Source organism: Elgaria multicarinata, chromosome 23 (genome assembly GCF_023053635.1).
Source record: "Elgaria multicarinata webbii isolate HBS135686 ecotype San Diego chromosome 23, rElgMul1.1.pri, whole genome shotgun sequence".
Taxonomy (NCBI): domain Eukaryota; kingdom Metazoa; phylum Chordata; class Lepidosauria; order Squamata; family Anguidae; genus Elgaria; species Elgaria multicarinata.
Window position 1 is genome coordinate 2,771,195 of NC_086193.1, and position 24,555 is coordinate 2,795,749.

Sequence of the window (24,555 nt, forward strand, 5' to 3'; positions counted from 1 at the left end):
GGAGTCAAGATGGATCTATACAGGCATTTACACACACACTTAAAGTAGCCCCATTGAAATCTATGGGGGTTAAGCCGGACACCATGAATCCCCTTTTCTCAGCAACTCCCTGGGGTTGTGAGATTTGACAGTACATCTGTGGACGAGCATTGCGATTACAAAGACTAGAACCTCATTTTCAAAAGTGAACAAGGGGAGGCCAGGATTTTCGGCCCCTTCATTCCACGGCCAACGGCCACGCGCTTCAGACGTCCTTTACTCTTCGGCGGAATCGCCACCCCTGTGTTCCTGAACTGACAGTGAAGACACTGCTCTATTCTTGTCAGACGGGAACATCTTTATTTCATGGTTACCAAAAACAAAGTAATTATCTGAAGGTTCTTCCGCGGGTTTTTAATCAAGATTTTGCCGGCATTCCTCCTCTGTCTGGATTCCTCCTGGCCGAAGCGGTTCCGAAGCAGTCTGCTTCGGTTAAAAAACCCAAAACCCGCACCCCCATTGTGCCGTAGAAAGACAATTCCTCCGCCCCTCTCCCTCTACCCTAAAGAAAAGAAGAAAAAGGAGTGCAGAATCACACAATCGTCAACTTCCAAAAGAAGGCGTGACCAAGCAGCCAATCAGCACTCACGGAGTGCCCTGTTGCATTCTGGGAGTTGCCAGACCTGGGCGGAGGGGAAGGAATCTAGAGAAGGTTTAAAGCAGAAGCAGCAGGCATGTGAAGCAGATGGAAAATGTGAGGAGGGGGGAGGTAAAAAAAAAAAAAGACGTGACATTCACGCACAAAATATGGGAGCCGCCTTTGCATCTGCAACCAGGGGGCAACTTTTATGCCCCTTTCCCAAATACCTGAGTCTTCCTAAGCTCCCCTGCAAGGCACGGTTAAATGGAGGTCGCTAGAGATTTGTCAAATTTGGAGATGAGGGGGGCAGTGGCATGGCACTTCTTGCTGCACAAGAGCGCTGCACCAGGGTTTTGGACTTCAAGGTTTTGGACTTCAACTCCCAGAAGCCCCTGCCAGCATTGCAGGATTGCTGGAGGCGGAAGCCCAAAACACCCGGAGATCGACTTTCCGCCTGCCCCCAGCTGACTGCGAAAGAGACCACGCCGCTTCAGAAAATGTTGTTTTTCTACGTCCTCCCCGCAAGTAGGAAACTAGTGCTAGCGTATCCCCCACCTTGCTGCGCTAGTTTTCTACTTGCAGGGAACCGTAGAAATAAACAGCCCCGCAACCGCCGCACCTAGACGAGAACATTCAAAGCTCCACCGGCGTAGAAGAGGTACGGTCTTCTCGACCCGCCTCGTTTGCTGCATGGGTAGATCTGGGTGATCCTGCGGGAGGTGGGATTACCGCCAAAACGTCATCCCCTCTCTGGATAACGGCCCGATGGAGTTGGCCGATATTCCTGGAGGGGTTGGGCCCAAGTTCTATCCAAGGGAATTCCATGTGCAGCACAGAAGACGTGTTCAGGGTGCGACTCCAGCGGGGTGGCTCCCTTGTGCAGAGACCTGAATCTACATGGAGAGACTACCAACACAGGTATGATTCTCATTCTCCTCCCTGGGACGACCCAGCATTTCCTGCCCCTTGCGGGAACCAGGGCAACTCTGCTGCACAGGCCCCCAAAGGCGTTCTTGCAACGGGGTACGAGGGAACCCTTCCGCTACAGCCGCTCACCCACCGCTGGAGTGATGTTTGCAGGGCCCGCCTATCTCGGCAGGAGAACGGCGTCAGAAACCATCCTGAAGCAACAGAGAATTTGGGGATTCAATGCTGGCAGAAATGAAGCAGGCCCCGCGTCAAGATCGCGGCTTTAACGTACCTTCCTAAACCAGAGGTGGCTTCCCTTTCCCTGGGTGGGAACAGGAGAAGCCAAGCCAGGTCTCAGCTGCAAATGAGCCCGATCCACTCAGAAACGGCAACCCCACGGGTGCAACACTCTGAAAATGTGGAGCCACGGAAGGGCGCACGCGCGGGGCGCGCGTTGAATCAAAATCGTTTTCCCGCTCGTCTCGTTCCTCGCTCGAGAGCGGGAAGGAGAGAGACACGAGAGAAAAGAGGTGTGGGAGGGGGGGAAACTCAAACGAAGCTTGACGAAGAGAAATGGCATCATTTCTTTTTTCATTAAAAAACAACCCTTTATATATTCATTTCATGTCTGTTTGAAATCACAAGAGTCAAGGGAAGGAGTCAAGGGAGGGGGGGAGGGGACAGGAAAACCCCAAAAAACATGGGACCGATACAAACGTACAGCAGTGTGGGGCCGCCCCAGGAGTTTGTCATTCTCTAGGGAGCGAGAGGTGGGAGTGGTGGAAGAGGGGGGGGGTGGAAGAGGAAGGCGAGGAGAAAGAGAGAGAGAAGAGGAGGAGGAGGGCACGAAGGCAGGGGAACATGACCTAGAATGTCATCTAATGTGTGGCTTGAAAAAGCATCTCTGAAACATGGGGCAAAGCACAGGCCGGGCCCGCGGGCATTGCCGGGTCGCCACAAGCCGGGGGGGGGGGGGCGCTTCCTCGCAGGGGCTTTCCTTTGGCCTCAGCTCTCGTCGTCTTCGTCGGCCGAGTCCGAGTCCGCGGGGGCCTTCTCCTGCTCAGCTCCTGCCCGTTCCGTCTCGGGATACTCGGGCGCTCTGGTGGAGGAAGAGAACAAAGAGGAGAACGGCATGATCTTCTGGCCAGGAGTTCATTTGCACAGTTAAAGCTAGTGCGCCAGCTAGAGATGTCGGACCGGGCCACGGTGACACATGCCTTAGTTACATCCCGATTGGATTACTGCAACGCGCTCTACGTGGGGCTGCCTTTGAAGACTGTTCGGAAACTGCAGCTGGCTCAAAGAGCTGCAGCCAGACTGTTGAGCGGGGCTGGTTACAGGGAGCAGACAACTCCCCTGTTAAAACAGTTCCGCAGGCTTCCAGTCTGTTTCCGGGCACAATGATCTATAAAGCCCTCTACGGCTCGGGTCCAGGTTATCTGAAAGACCGTATCCTCCCTTATGAGCCTGCCCGTGCTTTGAGATCTTCTGGAGAAGCCCTTCTTTCAGTCCCGCCATCTTCACAGGCGCGCTTGGTGGGAACATGGGACAGGGCCTTCTCGGTGGCTGCTCTGGTGCTCTGGAACTCTCTTCCCGGGGAAGCTAGGCTGGCTCCCTCCTTGGTGGGCTTTCGGAAGCAGGCTAAAACTTTTTTGTTCAAGCAGGCCTTTGGAGAATAATCCGGCCCTCCATCTATGTTAATGTCTTATAATTTTGTTGTGTATTTTTTAATTGTTTATGGTTTTGTTTCCCTCCCCCCCCATGTATATTTTAAACTTTGTAAGGCCGCCTTGAGGCCCAGCATTGGGCAAAAGGCGGGATACAAATAAATATAATAATAATAATAATAATAATAATAATAATAATCTTCTACCGTCGCCAGGCTGAGGCAGGAAACTCGCATCACAGGTCACAGCTTCCATCGCACATTTCTGGAAAGGGCCAGGTTGTGGGGAAGCTGTTTTACGCAGGAGGGGTTGCCCAACCTTCCAGGCTGGTGGGCATGTTTGGAATCTTAAGATGTCGGGGCTGCACTCACAGAACTGCTGCCATGGGGGGAGGGGGCATGGTAGTCACCAAAATACTCATTTCCCAGACGTGAAAGTAAACGAAAAGCAACTGATCCAAAAACTGGGTTTCCTATTTCCTTCAATATTTGCCCCCCCGGGGGGGGGGGACAGCAAGTCACAGAACACTCGTTTCCCAAAAGCCAAACTGGTGAGGCTGAAAGAGAAGTAACTGCCCAAGAACCCCCCTACGTCCAAGGCAGAGGTGGGGGCCGGAGTTCCGAAACGCAAAACCGCTCTTTGAACCCAAGTAAAGATGGTGCTGGGGGCCAGCCCTCTGCTTTGCATCATGCCAGCCTCTAGTGTGTGTTTTTTTAAAAATAAATCAATAAAAACACTCTAAGAAATAAATAAATTAAAAAAAACACACAGGAAAAGCAGGGAGCTGAGGAGGGGGGTGTCCCATGAGCACCACAGTGGAGAAAACAATTTTAGAGCAGCGTTAGAAAAGACTGGAGGATAGGAAAAGCCTAGACGGTGGGATAGGAAAAGCCAAGACGGTGGGATAGGAAAAACTGAGACGGTGGGATAGGATAAGCCTAGACGGTGGGATAGGAAAAGCCTAGACGGTGGGATAGGAAAAGCCTAGACGGTGGGATAGGAAAAGCCTAGACGGTGGGATAGGAAAAGCCTAGACGGTGGGATAGGAAAAACTGAGACGGTGGGATAGGATAAGCCTAGACGGTGGGATAGGAAAAGCCTAGACGGTGGGATAGGATAAGCCGAGACAGTGGGATAGGAAAAGCCCAGACGGTGGGATAGGAAAAACCGAGACGGTGGGATAGGAAAAGCCTAGACGGTGGGATAGGAAAAGCCTAGACGGTGGGATAGGAAAAGCCTAGACGGTGGGATAGGATAAGCCTAGACGGTGGGATAGGAAAAGCCCAGACGGTGGGATAGGAAAAGCCCAGACGCTGGGATAGGAAAAGCCTAGACGGTGGGATAGGAAAAGCCTAGACGGTGGGATAGGATAAGCCTAGACGGTGGGATAGGATAAGCCTAGACGGTGGGATAGGATAAGCCTAGACGGTGGGATAGGAAAAACTGAGACGGTGGGATAGGAAAAGCCTAGACGGTGGGATAGGAAAAGCCTAGACGGTGGGATAGGATGAGCCTAGACGGTGGGATAGGATGAGCCTAGACGGTGGGATAGGAAAAGCCTAGACGGTGGGATAGGAAAAGCCTAGACGGTGGGATAGGATAAGCCTAGACGGTGGGATAGGAAAAGCCTAGACGGTGGGATAGGAAAAGCCTAGACGGTGGGATAGGAAAAGCCTAGACGGTGGGATAGGAAAAGCCTAGACGGTGGGATAGGATGAGCCTAGACGGTGGGATAGGATGAGCCTAGACGGTGGGATAGGAAGAGCCTAGACGGTGGGATAGGATAAGCCTAGACGGTGGGATAGGAAAAGCCTAGACGGTGGGATAGGAAAAGCCTAGACGGTGGGATAGGAAAAACTGAGACGGTGGGATAGGATAAGCCTAGACGGTGGGATAGGATAAGCCGAGACGGTGGGATAGGAAAAGCCCAGACGGTGGGATAGGAAAAGCCCAGACGGTGGGATAGGAAAAACCGAGACGGTGGGATAGGAAAAGCCGAGACGGTGGGATAGGAAAAGCCGAGACGGTGGGATAGGAAAAGCCCAGACGGTGGGATAGGAAAAGCCCAGACGGTGGGATAGGAAAAGCCCAGACGGTGGGATAGGAAAAGCCCAGACGGTGGGATAGGAAAAGCCCAGACGGTGGGATAGGAAAAGCCCAGACGGTGGGATAGGAAAAGCCTAGACGGTGGGATAGGAAAAGCCTAGACGGTGGGATAGGAAAAGCCTAGACGGTGGGATAGGAAAAGCCTAGACGGTGGGATAGGATAAGCCTAGACGGTGGGATAGGATAAGCCTAGACGGTGGGATAGGAAAAGCCTAGACGGTGGGATAGGAAAAGCCTAGACGGTGGGATAGGAAAAGCCTAGACGGTGGGATAGGATAAGCCTAGACGGTGGGATAGGATAAGCCTAGACGGTGGGATAGGAAAAGCCTAGACGGTGGGATAGGAAAAGCCTAGACGGTGGGATAGGAAAAGCCTAGACGGTGGGATAGGAAAAGCCTAGACGGTGGGATAGGAAAAGCCTAGACGGTGGGATAGGATAAGCCTAGACGGTGGGATAGGATAAGCCTAGACGGTGGGATAGGATAAGCCTAGAAGGTGGGATAGGAAAAGCCTAGACGGTGGGAAAGGAAAAGGTGGGATTGAATAAGCCTAGACGGTGGGATAGGAAAAGGTGGGATAGAATAAGCCTAGACGGTGGGATAGGAAAAGCCTAGACGGTGGGATAGGAAAAGGTGGGATAGGATAAGCCTAGACGGTGGGATAGGAAAAGCCTAGACGGTGGGATAGGAAAAGCCTAGACGGTGGGATAGGAAAAGCCTAGACGGTGGGATAGGAAAAGCCTAGACGGTGGGATAGGAAAAGCCTAGATGGTGGGATAGGAAAAGCCTAGACGGTGGGATAGGAAAAGCCTAGACGGTGGGATAGGAAAAGCCTAGACGGTGGGATAGGAAAAGCCTAGACGGTGGGATAGGAAAAGCCTAGACGGTGGGATAGGAAAAGCCTAGACGGTGGGATAGGATAAGCCTAGACGGTGGGATAGGAAAAGCCTAGACGGTGGGATAGGAAAAGCCTAGACGGTGGGATAGGAAAAGCCTAGACGGTGGGATAGGAAAAGCCTAGACGGTGGGATAGGAAAAGCCTAGGCTTGGGATAGGAAAAGCCTAGACGGTGGGATAGGATAAGCCTAGACGGTGGGATAGGATAAGCCTAGACGGTGGGATAGGATAAGCCTAGACGGTGGGATAGGAAAAGCCTAGACGGTGGGATAGGAAAAGCCTAGACGGTGGGATAGGAAAAGCCTAGACGGTGGGATAGGAAAAGCCTAGGCTTGGGATAGGAAAAGCCTAGACGGTGGGATAGGAAAAGCCTAGACGGTGGGATAGGATAAGCCTAGACGGTGGGATAGGAAAAGCCTAGACGGTGGGATAGGAAAAGCCTAGACGGTGGGATAGGAAAAGCCTAGACGGTGGGATAGGATAAGCCTAGACGGTGGGATAGGAAAAGCCTAGACGGTGGGATAGGATAAGCCTAGACGGTGGGATAGGAAAAGCCTAGACGGTGGGATAGGATAAGCCTAGACGGTGGGATAGAATAAGCCTAGACGGTGGGATTCCAAATTTTACACGGGCAAATTCAGCCAATATACCTAATGAATTCCAACTGCAAAATCTGGATCTCTCTATTTAAGAGTCTGGGTTTTTTCTTTTGTTTTTTAACGGCACCACCTCTGCAGAACACCGTTTTAACTGTCCTGCCCTTGAGAACTGCTTGGTCCCTAAACCCAGAAACAATCCTTACTCGTTGTGGGCATCTTCGGGGGACGCCCCTCTCTTGGCCTCTCCCGAAGTCCAATCTTCACCTCCGTCCTTGCTTTCCTCTACACCTTCGCCTTTCTGGGCTGCCGATTCTCCATTCACAGGGGCTGGGAGATCTGGGGAAGGAAGGGACATGAGTCTCAGGGCGAGAGAGAGGAGACAACCCAAAGGCAGGGAGAGATCATTGAGGGGAGACATGAGAGCACTCTTCCAATACTTAAAAGGTTGTCACACAGAGGAGGGCCAGGATCTCTTCTCCATCCTCCCAGAGTGCAGGACACGGAAAAACGGGCTCAAGTTAAAGGAAGCCAGATTCCAGCTGGACATCAGGAAAAACTTCCTGACTGTTAAGAGCAGTATGACAATGGAACCAACTGCTTAGGGAGGTTGTGGGCTCTCCCACACTAGAGGCCTTCAAGAGGCAGCTGGACAACCCTCTGTCGGGGATGCTTTAGGGTGGATTCCTGCATTGAGCAGGGGGTTGGACTCGATGGCCTTGTAGGCCCCTTCCAACTCTGCTATTCTATGATTCTATGATCCCCCTAACGCTGGGTCTCTCCTACTCCTCATTTTGAGTGGACCTGCCCAACGAAGAAGTGAGCCTTTCAGTAGACATAAAAACTGACCGACGGTTTGGGGCGGGGGGAATGGGAAACCAGGTGGGAGGGGGAACGGAATGGAGTTGGGTGGAAAAGGGCACAGCTGACTGGCTGGCACTTTGGTCCCACTTCTTGTGAAGATGAGCTTGCACTGAGCAGGATCCAACAAGGTTTTGTCTACCTCTCAAAGGGAGGGAGACAACCCCAGCTTCCCCCGCTATGTCCCACCCAGGGAAGGATCCACCACCACCCCTCTCAGCGCCGCCGGCTTTACCGGCACTCGTCTCTTCCTCGCCCCTCTCGTTCGGCGTCTCTCCTTCGGGCAACTTCTCCTTGCCTTTGTCCCCTTCGCCCTTGTCCTTCTCGGAGTCGGTCCGGCTCACTTTCTGGTTCGCCCCGACCTTTGGCCCCAGGACGCGGGACTTCAGGCACGTGTAGACTTCAGCCGCCTTCTCCATCACGTCCTTGTTGGCTTTGTAACGACGGATCTTATCGTGCACACAGACAGGCAGAGAGGGACATGAGCGCCCCCACCTCCGAACATAGCCCAAAGGGCAAAAGCCTGAAGGTCTTTCCTCAGGGCCGTCCCCCCCAGCTTAAAGAACGCGCAGTCTAGCAGCCACACGGGTTTTAATCGCATAGCACAAGGGGGAGGAACATGTAGTCGGCAGACGGCATGCGCCCACATCCCCTCCGCCGCCCCTGTATTAGAGGAGGGTGAGGCGCCTGGCCAAAGAGTTTAAGGCTGGCATTGAGAGCGAAAGTAGCAGACAAGTAGCAGATAAAAGTCAGAGCAAAATCAAGTTTTAAAAGCTTTAGGAAAAAGGAAAGTTTTTAGCTGAGCTTTTAAAGCTCAGCTAAAAACTTTTCTTTTTCCTAAAGTTTTTAAAACTTGATTTTGTTCTGACTTTTATACTGCCTGTTTTATACTGCCTGTTTGGTGCATTCTCTTCCCCTCCTTATTGTTTTATTATGATTTTATTAGAATGTAAGCCTCTGCGGCAGGGTCTTGCTATTTATTGTTTTACTCTGTACAGCACCGTGTACATTGATGGCGCTATAGAAATAAATAAGAAGAAGAAGAAGAAGAAGAAGAAGAAGAAGAAGAAGAAGAAGAAGAAGAAGAAGCAGGCACCCCGGTGGCACTCCCAAGCGCCCCAACTATAAAGTGCCCTCCCTGTGCAGGCAGCGGGACTGTGGTCACAAAAGGGAAGGAAAGGAACCTCTCGTGCAAGCACTGAGTCATTGCTGACTCTTGGAGGGACGCCAGCTTTCGCTGACGTTTTCTTGGCAGGCCTTATATAGCGGGGTGGTTCGCCGTTGCCTTCCCCGGCCGTGATTCCCTTTCCCCCAGCTAACTGGGTACTCATTTTACCAACCTCGGGAGGATGGAGGGCTGAGTCGACCCGAGCCGGCTGCCTGAAGCCAGCTTCCGCTGGGATCGAACTCAGGCCGTGGGGAGAGTTTCAGCTGCAGAAACCGCTGCTTTAGATGCACAAACCGAGGTTCGTCCCCCTCACCTTTTTCAGAGTGGCCACAACGTCGGTGTGTTTCTGGAGGATCTGAGAGGTGACCTGCAGGCTGCCAAGCTCTTCCAGGGCACTCAGGCATCGCTTGATGTCCTGGAAAAGGGACAGAGAGGGGTGCGATGACCTTTCGGGCCGCCCGAGTTGACGCAAACAGAACCATCAGCAGAACCACCTGGGGAGGGTTTTCCTCCCCCGCCCCCGGACTGCATCAATTCAGTCTGGCGATGCTCATGGGCAGGGATGGCCCCAGAATCCGTACCAAGGCATGCTGGACCCGCCCACCAGCTTCTTCCCCTATCTCCCCGCAGGGAAAAGCTCTTATCTCCGAGCAGTTGCTGATTGGAGATAAGAGCGTTATCTCCCATGACAGAAGAGAGGTGGGACCTTATCTCTGAACACCAGCTGATCGGAGCTAAGAGCTTTCCCCTGCTAGGAGTGGGGGAACGACTCGAAGAAGCCGCTTCCTTCTGAGTAGACATGCCAAGGTTAGGTATTTGGGACGCCATCCAAAAGTGCTACTGAACGTTTCAGTCCGGCTTTAGAGGTAGAAAAAGGTTCCCTACCCACTAGCGGCAGCGGAGGAAATACACACCCCGCTACGGGCAGCACGTCTGTGTGTGCAACTGCATATGTGTGTACCCCTCAGCAGGTACGAGATGTGGTTCTCGGGACCAAAAAGCTCGTGACCCCCTGGCCTCGATGTTTGATATTGCTGAACCACCCAAGAGGTGTCCCTTCTGCCTTAATCGCCGAGGTATCTTCTCTCGGCAAGATCTGGGGCACAGCGGGCTCAGGTCCGGCGAGCACCACCAAGCGCCACCAAGGCCGGCAATGCCAGGAGAGGCAGGAGCCCTTGGCCGGGATAGCTTCCCGCGCCCGGGCTCAAAACGAGGGAGACACTGAGCTTACCGGGTTGTCGACTTTCAGCGCAAACTTGATCTCGCTGTGCAGCTTCTGCAGCTTCTCCTCGATCGTCGGCTCTGCAAGCGGCGCAAAGGGTTTCGAAAACGCGGGAAAAGCCAAGGCGCGGCCCCGCCGCCCTCCGTGCGCCCCCCCATTGGCAAAACAACCCGCGTTTGTCCTCTCCCCCCCCCCCCGACACCTTTTCTCGTTACCTTTTTTCTTCTCCGCCCTTCTTTCTGGGAGCGCATCGGACTTTTTCCTGCCTCGTTCCACTTTGAGAGCTCTAAGCGAGAGGGAGGGAGGAAAAGGCAGAAAGAAGCCTGAGCCGGCCGGTGGGGCAGGAAAGGAAGAACCGATACTACAGACATGGCCTGCGCCCGCGCCGCACCTATAGAACACCTGCAGAGAGGCACTCTACGCCCTCTCCAAAAGCCAATGCCCGTAATGACTCGGTAAGACTACTCCAGATCTCTTGGACTACCTCTCCCACCCTCCCCAGTCAGACTGCTGCGTACTAGGGAAGGAAGGGGAAAGGAACCTCTCGTGCAAGCACTGAGTCATTACGGACTCTTGGAGGGACGCCAGCTTTCGCTGACGTTTTCTTGGCAGGCCTTATAGCGGGGTGGTTTGCCGTTGCCTTCCCCGGCCGTGATTACCTTTCCCCCAGCTAACTGGGTACTCATTTTACCGACCTCGGGAGGATGGAAGGCTGAGTCGACCCAAGCCGGCTGCCTGAAACCAGCTTCCGCTGGGATCGAACTGAGGCCGTGGGGAGAGTTTCAGCTGCAGAAACTGCTGCTTTACCGCTCTGCGCCACATGAAGCTCACTGCGTATTAACCTGCCTGGATATCGCAGTCATTTCCCGCTCCTCTTTCAGGTCCTCCCTCGGCTGTGCGAGATGAGGCGCCCCGGGGGGGGGGGGGAATCAGGGAGAGGGAAGGCTTGACTTCTCCAGTCCCCTCCCCAAAGAGGTCCACCTGGCCCATCCTCCGTTAGGCATCAGGTAAGAAATGTCCGTATTTCAAATTTCATGAAATTTCAAGAAATGTCCGGATTTCAAATTTCAGCATGCTGTTTTAGTCACTCTTAAAACAGTAACTGAATGGTTTTAATCCACATTTTGCTTGTCGTTCTTGATGCCAATTATATTTTATGCTCTCATTGCTATGTTTATGAAAGCTGCTCCAGAGTCATTTTTGCTTACAGGGGAAGGGGCGGGGAAGGAATTTTAGGTCCCGGCTATGTTTCTGCTTCCTGAAAGAAAAGGGTAAGTCGCGATAGGCTGAAATTTGGGGACGTCGCAAAGGTGACCGGACCCAGCAATGTCACGGGAGGACAGTGTTGTAGGTCTACTGCTGTGTGAATTCTGCGATGTCCAGTGCATTGAGGGTAACTCTGTAACCCCGTTTGACTGGACGAGGGTGAAAACAAGTATTCCTTGGGAGCTGGATTCTGTGCCCAAAACTGCATTATACACTCTCACAGGGCCACGACACATACAGTCCTCAGTATGCAACCCCCCCATTTTACTTTGCAACTTTAGAATCTAGTGCCTGAATTTGCCTTTTTCCTCCTCCCTACCCACCCTGTTTCCTTTTATGTCGTGTCTTTCAGATCGTAACCCTGCCTTATTTCTTATCTTTGTAAGCCGCCTTGGGAGTCCTTTTGGCTCGAGGGCAGGCTAAACAGGCTATAAACAAATCAACCTGGAAACGAGCCCGGGTCCTTACTTGTTCCGCGGCTTTTCATCTCCTTGGCCCCGCTTCTCCTTTTGACTCGGTTTCCTTGAGAGCTCCGAGGACTGCTTCTTTGGCGGCTTTTTCACCTGAAAGGGGCAGAAGGAGATGCCGCAAAGAGGCATTCACATTCCAGACCGTGAAAACCCTTCCTTCTTTATTCAATCCTTATTTACGAATCACTTATCTTCAAGAGATTTCTAAGTGGCGTACAGGGGACAAGATTACCTTCCTGGAAAGGCCTGGTGGGGAAAGTATGATTTTAGTAGGCACCAAAAACCCAGAAGGGTCGGCACCTGCCCCATTTGTAGGGAGTCCCAGACAGGGGGTGCTACGATACTCAAGGCCCGGTGATGGAACGGACTTCCAAAATCTTGGGATCTACCAGGAGGATATCTCCTGATGATGCAGCAACCAAAGGTACTGAGTTGTTCGGGTGTTTTTAAACAAGTACTCAGACCGGAAAAGCTTCTAGGTTCCTTCTAACAGTCAGGATTTTTTTCCTGATGTCCAGCCAGAATCTGGCTTCCTTTAACTTGAGCCCGTTATTCCGTGTCCTGCACTCTGGAAGGATCGAGAAGAGATCCTGGCCCTCCTCTGTGTGACAACCTTTTAAGCATTTGAAGAGTGCTCTCATGTCTCCCCTCCATCTTCTCTTCTCCAGGCTAAACCTGCCCAGTTCTTTCAGTCTCTCTTCATAGGGCTTTGTTTCCAGACCCCCGATCATCCTGGTTGCCCTCCTCTGAACCCGCTCCAAAGCTCCTTCTGCCGGTGACTAAGCATTTTAACATCTCAGGATAGGAGTGAAAACGGCATCAAAACCCAGAAGCCACCAAATGATTGGAGGGAAGGGGCTTGGCCAATTGGGGAACCCCAGAGGGTCATATTAGGCTGGGGCCTAAGGTTTCCCCACCCTTAAGGCCTGCTCAAAGGCTTGCTGGGTACTTTGGACACTTCGGAAGGCAGGATCACTGAAAGCGGAGCTAATGGAGGGAATGGAACTCCATTTCCTGAACCAAAATATAAAAAGGATGCTCTGCCATCCACAGGGGGAGGCCCGGAAAGTTTCTTTGGCTAGACGAAACCCTCCGCTGCCCCCATTCGGTTCTCACCCCAACCTCGCGAAGGAGCTCACCTCCTTCTCCGCTTCGGAGTCCGAATCTGAGGGGGCCCTGGGCCGCCCCTTCTTGCCCTTCCGGGGGGCCTCGTCGTCCAGGCTGCTGTCGCTGTCAGAGCGCTCCGCCTCCCCCTTCTCCGCTTTCTCCTTCTTCCGCTCCTTCTCCTCCCGCTCCTGCTCCCGCAGCCGGCGCAGCTCCTCCTCCTGTTCGCGCTTCCGCTTCTCCTCCAGCTCCCGCCGGCGCTCCTCGTCGCGCCGCTTCCACTCGCTGATGCGGTCCACGTCGCTGTCGCTGCCGGGGGGGGAGAAGGAGACCAAAGGAAATGACTGGAGGAAAACAGGGGGAATGTATCCCTGGCTCTCCGGTGAACACCGAAGAGTTCTGCTTAATCAGCTTGGCAGCCTTGAGAAGCCGCGTCACGAAACACCCCGTCTCATTATTCATAGAATCATAGAATAGCAGAGTTGGAAGGGGCCTACAAGGCCATCGAGTCCAACCCCCTGCTCAATGCAGGAATCCACCCTGAAGCATCCCTGGCAGATGGTTGTCCAGCTGCCTCTTGAAGGCCTCTAGTGTGGGAGAGCCCACAACCTCCCTAGGTCACTGATTCCACTGTCGCACTGCTCTAACAGTTAGGAAGTTTTTCCTGATGTCCAGCCGGAATCTGGCTTCCTTTAATTTGAGCCCGTTATTCCGTGTCCTGCACTCTGGGAGGATCGAGAAGAGATCCTGGCCCTCCTCTGCGTGACAACCTTTCAAGTATTTGAAGAGTGCTCTCATGAATCCCCTCAATCTTCTCTTCTCCAGGCTAAACCTGCCCAGTTCTTTCAGTCTCTCTTCATAGGGTTTTGCTTCTAGACCCTGAACACGCCCTCTTCTGAACACGCTCCAACTTGTCTGCGTCCTTCTTGAATTGTGGAGCCCAGAACTGGACACAATACTCTAGATGAGGCCTATGGAGACATTCCAGCCCTTCCCCTCTTTCTCAAGAAATTCCGTACTTGAGTTCTGGGATCTTATGCCCTTTCTCCTTCTCGAATAATGCAAAATTGGCTCATGCTGGTGCCTCTTCCGAGGGAAGCTCAGAGGACAGCAACAAGGGAGAGGGCCTTTTCAGTGGTGGCCCCCCAATTATGGAACGATCTCCCCGATCAGGCCTGCCTGACGCCAACATTATCTTTTCGGCGCCAGGTTAAGACTTCCCTCTTCTCCCAGGCATTCAACAGCATATGCTGAGCTTTAACTGACTCCGATAGCTTTAAGCTGAGTGCTTAAAATACGTTTTAAATGTCAACTGGTTTTTTATGTTTTTAAATTTCATATATTGATTTTTAATGTTCAGTCTTTCTAATCCAATCTTTTTAATCTTTGTAAACCGCCCAGAGAGCTTCGGCTATGGGGCAGCGTATAAATGTAATAAATGAACAAATAAGTAAAATAAATGTGTAATGAACCCCCCCGCCCTCTGAAATTTGCACCCGGTGTGGGCCCGCCCCTCTCTCGCCTGTCCGAATTGACCGCCCTGGCCCCTTCCCCCACCATCTGCCGGTGGTGACAGCCCCCGGCTATTGGGCGGTATAGAAATGTAATAAATAAATAAATAAATAAATAAAATAAAATAAACCACATGGCTGGGGGTGGGGTCCACCTTGGCTCTTCGGTGAACACGAGATCTGCTTAATCAGCGTGGCAGATTAAGAAGCCACATCACGAAACGCCCCGTCTCATTCTTGAGACATTCCAGCCTTTCCCTTCTTTCTCAAGAAATCCCAGACTTTGAGTTTTGGGGATCTTAGCACGGTAGCAAGGAAGAGGGGCTTTTCAGTGGTGGCCCCCCCAATTATGGAACGATCTCCCCGATCAGGCCCGCCTGGCGCCAACGTTGTTATCTTTTCGGCGCCAGGTTAAGACTTTCCTTTTCTCCCAGGCGGTTCAACAGCGGTGACCGCCTAACCACACGGCTGGGGGTGGGGTCCACCTTTGCGTCACAGTGATTGGCCAAGCAGGGCTGTGCATCGCCCTACTGGCAGAAGGGCTGCCCTGCCCGTTTGGCACAGAGGAAATTAAAAGCGTTGAACTTTTTGGAACCTTCAAAATTTTTCTACACGTCTGCAAAGCTCAAGCTCCAGTTTAAAAGAAAAACTGAGCAAAATTGGTCTGGTGGATCTCAAATAATAAGCCTTACATGACCGTTTTCTTATATAAGACAGACTCTCTGAAAGTTCATGAAAATTGTGCCCTTTTTTACAAGCGGAAACTTTAAATGTTCTTTGTTTGGCATTTTCTTTTTTTGAGCCATCTCAAGTTTTTCCATTTTTGCTTTTCTTACCGCTACCGAAACTTTGACCTTTCTTATCCTTAAGAGTTTACCTGAGGAACAGCGTCTCAGTGACACATTTTCCTGACTCAATTGTTATTAGACTTGTGTAATATAACCTCTGAAGTTTTTCCAACTGGAGAGACGTCGCCCCTTTTACCCAGCACCGTATTAGTGAGTGGCTGGGTTCACACAGCACGCTAACCTACACTCAGTGGTTGAGCGTGGGTTGTCTTGAACCGTGGTTGAACTGTGGGTTGTTTGTTGAACCGAGGGTCTGAACGCAGCCGGGGTGGACTGTTAACCACGCAGCGTGGCTTATTTTTTATCGAACATGCCACCTTGAGAACCTATAGTTTGTGGCTGGGTTGTTCAAGGCGGTTCACAAGCCACAAGGCATGGTTAACAAACCACTCTGCAGAAAATCTCCCGGCTTCGGACAACACGGTAACCCATCCTTTCACAACCCACACTCAATCACAGAGTATGGGCTAGCGTGTTGTGTGAACCCAACCCGTAGCTCCACTCTCTTGTTATACTATGGTTTTTGAACTCAGCATCTCCTGTCTGGCTTCCAGCTCCTATATCAAGGAGGGAGGGCAGCAGTGCTCAGAACCCCACCCCCTCTCACCTGTCGCTGCTGGAGCTGCTGGGAAGCCTCTCTACCTTCGGTTTCCTCCCACGAGGCTTCGGGGGCGGTTTTTCTGCTGCTGCAGGGGCGGGAGGGGAAAGCAAGCCAAGATTTAGCGATGCGGGAAGAGGCCTGCCACATCACCCTCCCAGCCACCCGACCCTAAAGTGAGCTCACCCCAGGGGGAAGACCCCTGAGTTACTCAGAAAGAGATTAAGAACACAAGCACGGTCACATTGGATCAGACCAAACAGCCCCCTAGCCCAGCATCCTGCTTCCGACAGGGGACAGCCAGAGGTCTCCGGGAAGGCAATGGCCCTCCCGTGTTGTCTGCATTTTCCCTCACTTGCTCTCAGTCAACGTCAACGGCCTTCGCTGACTCTCAATTGCCCTCATCGCCTCTTTATCAGCCCCTGTAGCTAAATGGATAGCTAAGTGCCATCACAGAGCCGTTAACGGAATACCTCTGCCGCTCGACATGGGAGGTTCCGTTCCGTTCACCTACGGATGTAAGAAGAGCCCTGCTGAGTCAGGCTGGAGTCCACCGTCCTGTTTCCAACAGCGGACAGCCTGATGCCTCTGAAAAGGCCGCAAGCAGAGAGCGAAGGCAACGGTTCTCCCCTGTGGCTTGCCCTTGCCCTCGCTGACTCTCAATGACGCTCCTCTCCCCGTATTCCTGTACCTCCCTCGTTCCAACGACCGAACGATTTGCAATTGGGGCGTGGGGTTGACGGAGCCATCTTAAAAATGCTTTATTCTAGGTCAGGCCACGGGTCAACCTAGCCCAGCCTTAGTCAGTAAGGGTGGGAGCCCCCCTCCAGGGTCTCAAGTGGGGGGTCTTTCCCATCACTCCCTTATCACCTTCCACGCTGGCGACTGAACGCAAGGCTGTTCAAGCCAGCGGCAGCCACAGGGACCGAAGTAGCTATTTCAAGCAAAGGTGCTTAAAGCAGCTCTTCGAATGCATCAACTGACACATCAAGACCCCCAAAATATGCACAGGCGCACACGCATCTTATAAACGGACTCAGCTAGGGGAACAAAACCAGGTCGCCTACCCGGCTTCCGTCCCCGGGAGGGCTTCTTGACGGACTCGTCTGAGTTGGAGTCAGAATCCGACTTGGGCGTGGGGGCCCTGGCGTTCTCTCTCTCGTCCTCCTCCTCCTCCTCTTCCTCCTCCGAATCGGCCTTAGCCTCCGATTCGGAGCCCGATTCAATTTTCTGCCAAGACACAAGACATCTCGTTACGACAGGCGTGGGGTTGCATTCGCTTCCGAGCCCGACTCGGAGGCGCTTCGGAGCAGAATACCTGCTGGGGACGTGGTTCTCTCAGGTATCTCTAATGTGTTATGTAACAACCAGGGAGGGTTGTCCCTAACGGGATGGCCTTTTAAAGGCACATCTGGCACCGACATTAAGGTCCTTTCAGTGCCAGATTAAAACTGTCCTGTTCATTGGGGCATTTGAAGTTGTGTTTTTTTTTTTAGGAAGCATTGTACACCTTCCTGATATCTGCAAGGTTGAACTCATGTGTGTATGTTACCAATTACGGATTTTCTTTTATAATATTGCCAGGATCCGAACGTTTTTATCTGTCTCTTCTGCCAAGACTCTCATTCACACTTTGGTCCTTTCTCGGCTTGTAACCTTCTCCTGACTGGCCTTCCTTCCTCTCACGTTAGTTCGTTGGTCTCCATTCATCATTCTGCTGTTAAGATCATCTCCTTGGCTCATCGCTTTGATCATGGCACTCCACTCCTGAAATCCCTTCACTGGCTTCCAGTTCACCTCCGAATCCAATCTAAGCTTCTCCTGTGGACTTTCAAAGCTTGTCTCAGTCTAGCTCCTTCCTATCCTTCTCTCATCTCACATTATCGCCCCGCTCGTGCTCTTCGCTATTCGAATGCCATGTTTCTCACCCGCCCAAGGGCCTCTACTTCTCTTGCTCGGCTTCGTCCATTTCCTTTTCCTGCCCCTTATGCCTGGACTTCTCTTCCAGAGCATTTGCGCACCACGAGTTCAATTAACGGCCTTTAAAGCTCAGTTGAAAATGTTCCTTTTTTCCCTAAAGCTTTTAGAACTTGACTTTGTTCTTACTTTCACACCGTTCGTTTTATTGTCCCCTGTGCCTATTTGGTGCGTTCTCTTCCCTTACTATGATTTTATGAGAATGTAAGCACATGTGGCAGGGTGTTGCTGTTTTATTGTTTTACTATGTACGGCACCATGTACATCAGTGGTTCTCAACCTTCCTAATGCCGCGACCCTTTAATACAGTTCCTCGTGTTGTGGTGACCCCCAACCATAAAATTATTTCCGTCGCTACTTCATAACTGTAATTTTGCTACTGTTATGAATCGTAATGTAAATATCTGATATGCAGGATGTATTTTCATTGTTACAAATTGAACGTAATGAAAGCGTAGTGATTCATCACAAAGACAAGATGTAATTATATATTGTGAAAATATTTATTTCTAATTACAAATAAATGACCATCGGAAATATGTGTTTTACAATGGTCTTAGGCGACCCCGGTGAAAGGGTCGTTCGACCCCCAAAGGGGTCGCAACCCACAGGTTGAGAACCGCTGATGTACATTGATGGTGTTATATAAATCAATAAATCAATAAACAAAAACTTTAGTAAAACAACCATTAAGTGGCCAATGCCACATTTTATTAAAGCCCTTACCTTTTTCTTCCACCCCCCAGCAGGCCCACGCCGCGTAGCCCTGGGTGGAGGCTTTTTCTCCGGGGTGAAATCCTGCAACGGGAGAGATACACATTTCAATGGGAGACCCTATGCCTTTACCCTCAAACCGACCCTGCCTGTCAGAGAAGGGGGGGGGATTCTATTATTTGGAGTGACGTCACTGGATCCGTCGCTCCAAATGACAGCCCAGATAGATGCGACGGCCAGGAGTGCCTACTATCAGCTTCGGCTGATACGCCAGCTGCGCCCCTTCTTAGAGTCAGAAGACCTAAACACAGTAGTGCACGCGCTGGTAACCTCAAGGCTTGACTTCTGCAATGTGCTCTACGTAGGGCTACCTTTGTGCCTAGTCCGGAAACTTCAACTAGTTCAAAATAGGGCAGCCAGGCTGCTCACTGGTGCACCTAGAGGTGACCACATTACACCACTTTTAAAATCTCTTCACTGGCTGCCAATTAGTTTCCGGGCGAAGTATAAAGTGTTGGTTGTCACCTTTAAAGCCCTACATGGTTTGGGTCCAGGCTACCTGCGGGATCGCCTTCTCCCGTACAATCCGCCCCGCACACTCAGGTCCTCTGGGAAGAATTGACTCCAGCCAAGAAAAACAAGGCTGGAAACTATTACCCAGAGGACCTTTTCTTCTGCCGCTCCCATTTTGTGGAACGGCTTGCCGGGAGAGATACGTCAGCTTAACAGTCTTCAGGAATTTAAGAAAGCCATAAAGACTGATCTCTTCCGGCAGGCCTACCCAGTTGAATTTTAAGATGCCTTTTTAATGGTGTGCTGCTTTTAATGACGCACTGGTTTAAAATGTTTGAATTAGTTGTATGTATTTTATGGTGTTATTTGTGTTGTACCCTGCCTCGATCCAGAGGGAAAAGTGGGTGACAAATTATTATTAAGGATACCTGAAAGAGCGCCTTCTCCCTTACCAACCTGCCCAGTCACTGAGGTCATCTGAGGGCTTGCTCCTGGTGGTTCCATATAGATCCATCCTCCGATTGGAATCCACCAGGGGAAGAGCCTTCAGCGTGGTGTCCCCCCTCCTGTGGAACTCCCTGCCTCTGGAGGTCAGGCAGGTGCCAACATTGTACTCCTTTCGGCGCCTCCTGAAAACATCTTTATTCCAAGAAGCCTTTCTCTAACATGCAGCTGGTTTCAGGCAGCTGGCTTGGGTCGACTCAGCCTTCCATCCTCCCGAGGTCGGTAAAATGAGCACCCAGTTAGCTGGGGGGAAGGGAATCACGGCCGGGGAAGGCAACGGCAAACCACCCCGCTATAAGGCCTGCCAAGGAAACGTCAGCGAAAGCTGGCGTCCCTCCAAGACTCAGTGCTTGCACAAGAGGTTCCTTTCCTTTCCTAGCCATCCCAGGTATGGCATTCCGTCTTTGCAGGGATGGCCTGGTAGACGCAATGCCTGAGGGGAACAAGGTCCCCATAACCTATGGGCCTGCCTCGGATGCCAATCCGCTCCTCTGGGGTTCCCCAGCTGGCTCCACCCCTTCTTCTGGCTCCACCCCCCACCCCCGATCGTTGGGTGGGTTCCCAACTTTGTGCCATTCACTCCCCCCTTTCTGACAGGTTAAAATGCCTCCACTAAGTCTTCATTACTCTTGGGAAGAGTTTGAAGTTACAACAGCCTGGGATGTTTTGTGTTTTCGGCCCCACCCTTTTGCATTAGGGTCCGCCCCTTTTTGCCTTTAGCCCCTCCCACCGCTGGGATGTGGCCTCCTAGAGCTTTTCTGAAATTGGATTTGGCCCTCGGGGTTAAAGAGTCCCCCCCCTGCCACCCTCACCTCTATAATAGGCTCTAAGGTCCGTAGAGGAAGTGAAAGATGAAAAGGTAAACGCCTTGAAGCTAATGCCCGTCCGATCCGTCCCAAACCCATGTGTACATCTCATAAAGGTCCGCCACATCCCATCCCTTAACCCACCCACAATAACACCGCTAGGTTCCCCCACCCAAAAGACCCGTGGGTCAAGCTCACCTGGTCACTGTACTTCTCAGACTCGGAAGAGCTTTCCGAATTCTCCTCCTCGGATGGAGAGGGGCTGGCCTGGTCAACGTCACTGGACGATTTCCGAGGCCGTTTCGCCGCCGGCATCTAAAACGCAAAGGAAGCCGTCACGCCTCCGTCTCGCAACAGCCTTCCCTTTGCCAGCTGCAGGGAAAAGACCGACCCGAGCTGTTCCGAAGACAGCACCCTGGTCGCCTCTGGTACCTCGGAATCTGCTCCAAGCGATCAGGCTGGGAGATTTAGCCAAAGCGGGTATTTTTCTTATTATTTCAGGATGGGAGCATTGTAAATTTCTTTGCCGAAGCTGGCTTCATCCCTTCGTGACCGCCCCCTCCACACACACACACCCTCTAATGCCTCACAGGAACTAGAAACGCGCAATGATCACGTTATGATGTGGAATATGACACAAGGAGATCACACAGCTGGAGGAGGGGTAGAAAAGGCTGACCAAAACGGAGCAGGTGGCTGGAACCATTCTATTATTATTATTATAAGTATCCCACCTTTTGCCCAATACTGGGCCTCAAGGCAGCCTTACAAAATTTTAAACATATACATTGTAAACCTAGGAAAAGAAATGTACAAAAATTAAAAAAATTAAAAAATTGCAATATTAAAACATTAAACGTTTAAAACACACGACAATTTTACAAGACCTTAACACAGATGGAGGGCCAGATTATTCTCCAAAGGCCTGTCGGAACAAAGAAGTTTTAGCCTGCTTCTGAAAGCCTATTAAGGAGGAAGCCAGCCTAGCTTCCACGGGAAGAGAGTTCCAGAGCACCGGAGCAGCCACCGAGAAGGCCCTGTCCCGTGTTCCCACCAAGTGCACCTGTGAAGATGCTCACTCCCCCTCTGACAAAGACTGGGTTCCCAGGGGCGGGGAAGGATAATCTGCGAGGCTAGGCCTCCTGTTCGATAAACTCCTGGAAAGATTCCTCCTTGACTCCTGGAGAGCCTTGGAAAATTTCCTCCCCCATTTCCTGCCTTGGCTGGTCTGCTTCTTCATCACCTTAGTCCAATTCGGGATCCACACCAAGGAGACCAGGCCTGATCCTGACAAGGGTCTTCTTGACGGAGGCCCCCAGGCTTTGGAAGGTTGGCTCCTTCTCTGCTCTCCTTCCAACAGTAGGCAAATACGTTTTGATTCAAGAAGGCCTTTGGCTCGGGCGCTGGTGTTATTCCTTCACCGGTGGGGTTTTTAATGTATTTGCTTTTAAGATGGCTTTAAAAGAAGGTTTGATTTTAAACTTCGGGTTTTCGGGATTTGCTAGCCAGCTTGAGCACCACTTCCTCTCAGAAGGAAGGCACGGTATAAACCAGTTCCAGCTGAGAGCCCCCTCCCTCTTGCTACCAACTGACACTGCTAAGGCCACCAGTGAGGGAGGAAGCAGCAGCCAGGCACCTCTCCATCATGCCTGGGTCCAGCTCCAGCTGAGAGCCCCCTCCCTCCTGCTACCAACTGTCTCTGCAGAGGCCACCAGTGAGGAAGGAAGCAGCAGCCAGGCACCTCTCCATCGTGCCTGGGTCCAGCACCTCTCCACCGTGCCTGGGTCCAGCTCCAGCTGAGAGCCCCCTCCCTCTTGCTGTCAACTGTCTCTGGAGAGGCCACCAGTGGGAGAGGAAGCAGCAGCCAGGCACCTCTCCACCGTGCCTGGGTCCAGCTCCACTGAGAGCCCCCTCCCTCCTGCTACCAACTGACACTGCAGAGGCCACCAGTGAGGGAGGAAGCAGCAGCCAGGCACCTCTCCATCGTGCCTGGGCCCAGCTCCAGCTGAGAGCCCCCTCCCTCCTGCTGCCAACTGTCAACTAACTGCTGAACTTTACAACTAAGATTGTAGTGCCTGAATTTGCTTTCCTTTCCTCCCTTCTCCTCCTCCCTCCCAATCCCCTTTCCTTTTGTGTCATGTCTTTTAGATTGCAAGCCTGTGGGCAGGGGCTGTCAAGAAATACTTTTGTAAGCCGCCGTGAGAGCCGTTTTTGGCTGAACGGCGGCATAAAAATCCTTAAATAAATAAATAAATAAATAAGTAAATGAACAGCCTCGCCCACTCTGGACAGGAAGCCAGAGAGGTGGGCATCCTCCACCCTGCTCCGAAAAGAGCACTCACTTTCATGGCTAACGCTTTCCGCTTCACGCCACTGTGGTCGCTTCCTTTGTCGGACTCCTCGTCGCTCTCCGCCTCCTCCACGATCAGCCCCACCGCCCCGACGGCTGCCGCCGGGGCAGAATCATCTTCCTCCGGGACATCACTTCCTCCTCCTCCGCCTCCTCCTCCGCCGCCAATGGGGTCGATATCAGCCACTTCGCTATCAGAGGAGCTCACCGGCTGTTGCGGACAGGGGAAGGAGGAAGAAGAGGAGGGGAGAGAAATAATAATTAAAAAATTATTTCTTGCCTGCCTCCCCATTTTGATTCATGATTGAACAACAACGAACGATAAAATACATAATACTCAATTAAAACGTAATATACGTTGTTAAAAACTTCCTAAAAAACATCCTAAAAACATTTTAAAAAGTCTTAAAATTCCACTGGATAGGCCTGCCGGAAGAGATCAGTCTTGATAGCTTTCTTGAACGCTAGTCGACTATGAAGTTGACGAGTCTCCTCCGGCAGGCCGTTCCACAGTCTGGGAGCGGCAGAAGAGAAGGTCCTCTGGGTAACAGTTGTTAATCTAGTTTTTGCTAGCTGAAGTAGATTCTTCCCAGAGGACCTGAGGGTGCGGGGCGGATTGTACGGGAGAAGGCGATCCCGCAGGTAGCCTGGACCCAAACCATGTAGGGCTTTAAAGGTGATAACCAGCATTTTATACTTCGCCCGGAAACAAATTGGCAGCCAGTGAAGAGATTTTAAAACTGGTGTAATGTGGTCACCCCTAGGGGTACCGGTGACCAACCTGGAAAAGCCATCAACACGCATTGACTATTTCTGCAATCCCCTGACACGGTTCCACAAAGAGAGGAGGCGGTAAGGAGACGGAGGTGTAATGTGTAGAGCGAGCTGTCGTGGTTCCCTTCAGCAAGCCTGGCTTGAAGTGCACCTAAAGGCTTACATAGAGCTTCTTCCAGCCATGAAACTCCCACCTCCCTCCGCTTCCCCTGGGTGTCTTGACAGTTTAGTTCACATGGTGAACTAAATAACGGGTTCAAGTTAAAGGAAGCCAGATTCCGGCTGGACATCAGGAAAAACGTCCTGACTGTTAGAGCAGTACGACAATGGAACCAGTTACCTACGGAGGTTGTGGGCTCTCCCACACTAGAGGCCAAGAGGCAGCTGGACAACCACCTGTCAGGGATGCTTTAGGGTGGATTCCTGCATTGAGCAGGGGGTTGGACTTGATGGCCTTATAGGCCCCTTCCAACTCTACTATTCTATGATTCTACGAGAAGAGCAGATTGAGGGGAGACATGATAGCACTCTTTAAGCACTTGAAAGGTTGTCACACAGAGGAGGGCCAGGATCTCTTCTCGATCCTCCCAGAGTGCAGGACATGGACTAACGGGCTCAAGTTAAAGGAAGCCAGATTCCGGATGGACATCAGGAAAAACTTCCTGACTGTTAGAGCAGTGCGACAATGGAACCAGTGACCTAGGGAGGTGGTGGGCTCTCCCTCACTAGAGGCCTTCAAGAGGCAGCTGGACAAGCATCTGTCAGGGATGCTTTAGGGTGGATTCCTGCACTGAGCAGGGGGTTGGACTTGATGGCCTTGTAGGCCCCTTCCAACTCTGCTATTCTATGATTCTATGATTCTATGTCTAACAGCAGGGCCGGTGTTTCTTTTCGACTGATGTGAGCTCCTTGGGGAGACAATAACTGCCTGAAAAGCAGGATAAAAACGCAGATGATGACGACGACAACAAAACAGCCTCCCAAATGGTGCCCACCTCCAGCTAGAAATGATGGGAGTTGTAGGCTCCCTTGGGCACAGCCGTATGCACATTTAGACAGAAAAAGGTCCTACAATG

The 24,555-nt window shown here is 51.8% G+C and overlaps 1 protein-coding gene across 1 annotated transcript in view; it reads right to left on the bottom strand.

Moving 5' to 3' along the window:
• Positions 1–316: 316 nt before the first annotated feature.
• HDGFL2 (HDGF like 2) overlaps positions 317–24,555 on the bottom strand; it is a 34,340-nt gene continuing 10,101 nt past the window's right edge. Inside the window, exons 4-16 of the mRNA XM_063147059.1 lie at positions 22,698–22,916; positions 20,554–20,670; positions 18,545–18,616; positions 16,909–17,071; positions 15,851–15,929; positions 12,920–13,193; positions 11,779–11,873; positions 10,260–10,330; positions 10,054–10,124; positions 9,136–9,237; positions 7,890–8,103; positions 7,000–7,132; positions 317–2,627 (exon numbers count right to left, since the gene is read on the bottom strand). Coding sequence (XP_063003129.1) covers positions 2,534–2,627; positions 7,000–7,132; positions 7,890–8,103; positions 9,136–9,237; positions 10,054–10,124; positions 10,260–10,330; positions 11,779–11,873; positions 12,920–13,193; positions 15,851–15,929; positions 16,909–17,071; positions 18,545–18,616; positions 20,554–20,670; positions 22,698–22,916 — 1,704 coding nt within the window. The 3' untranslated portion in view covers positions 317–2,533. The remainder of the gene's footprint in view (positions 2,628–6,999; positions 7,133–7,889; positions 8,104–9,135; positions 9,238–10,053; positions 10,125–10,259; positions 10,331–11,778; positions 11,874–12,919; positions 13,194–15,850; positions 15,930–16,908; positions 17,072–18,544; positions 18,617–20,553; positions 20,671–22,697; positions 22,917–24,555) is intronic.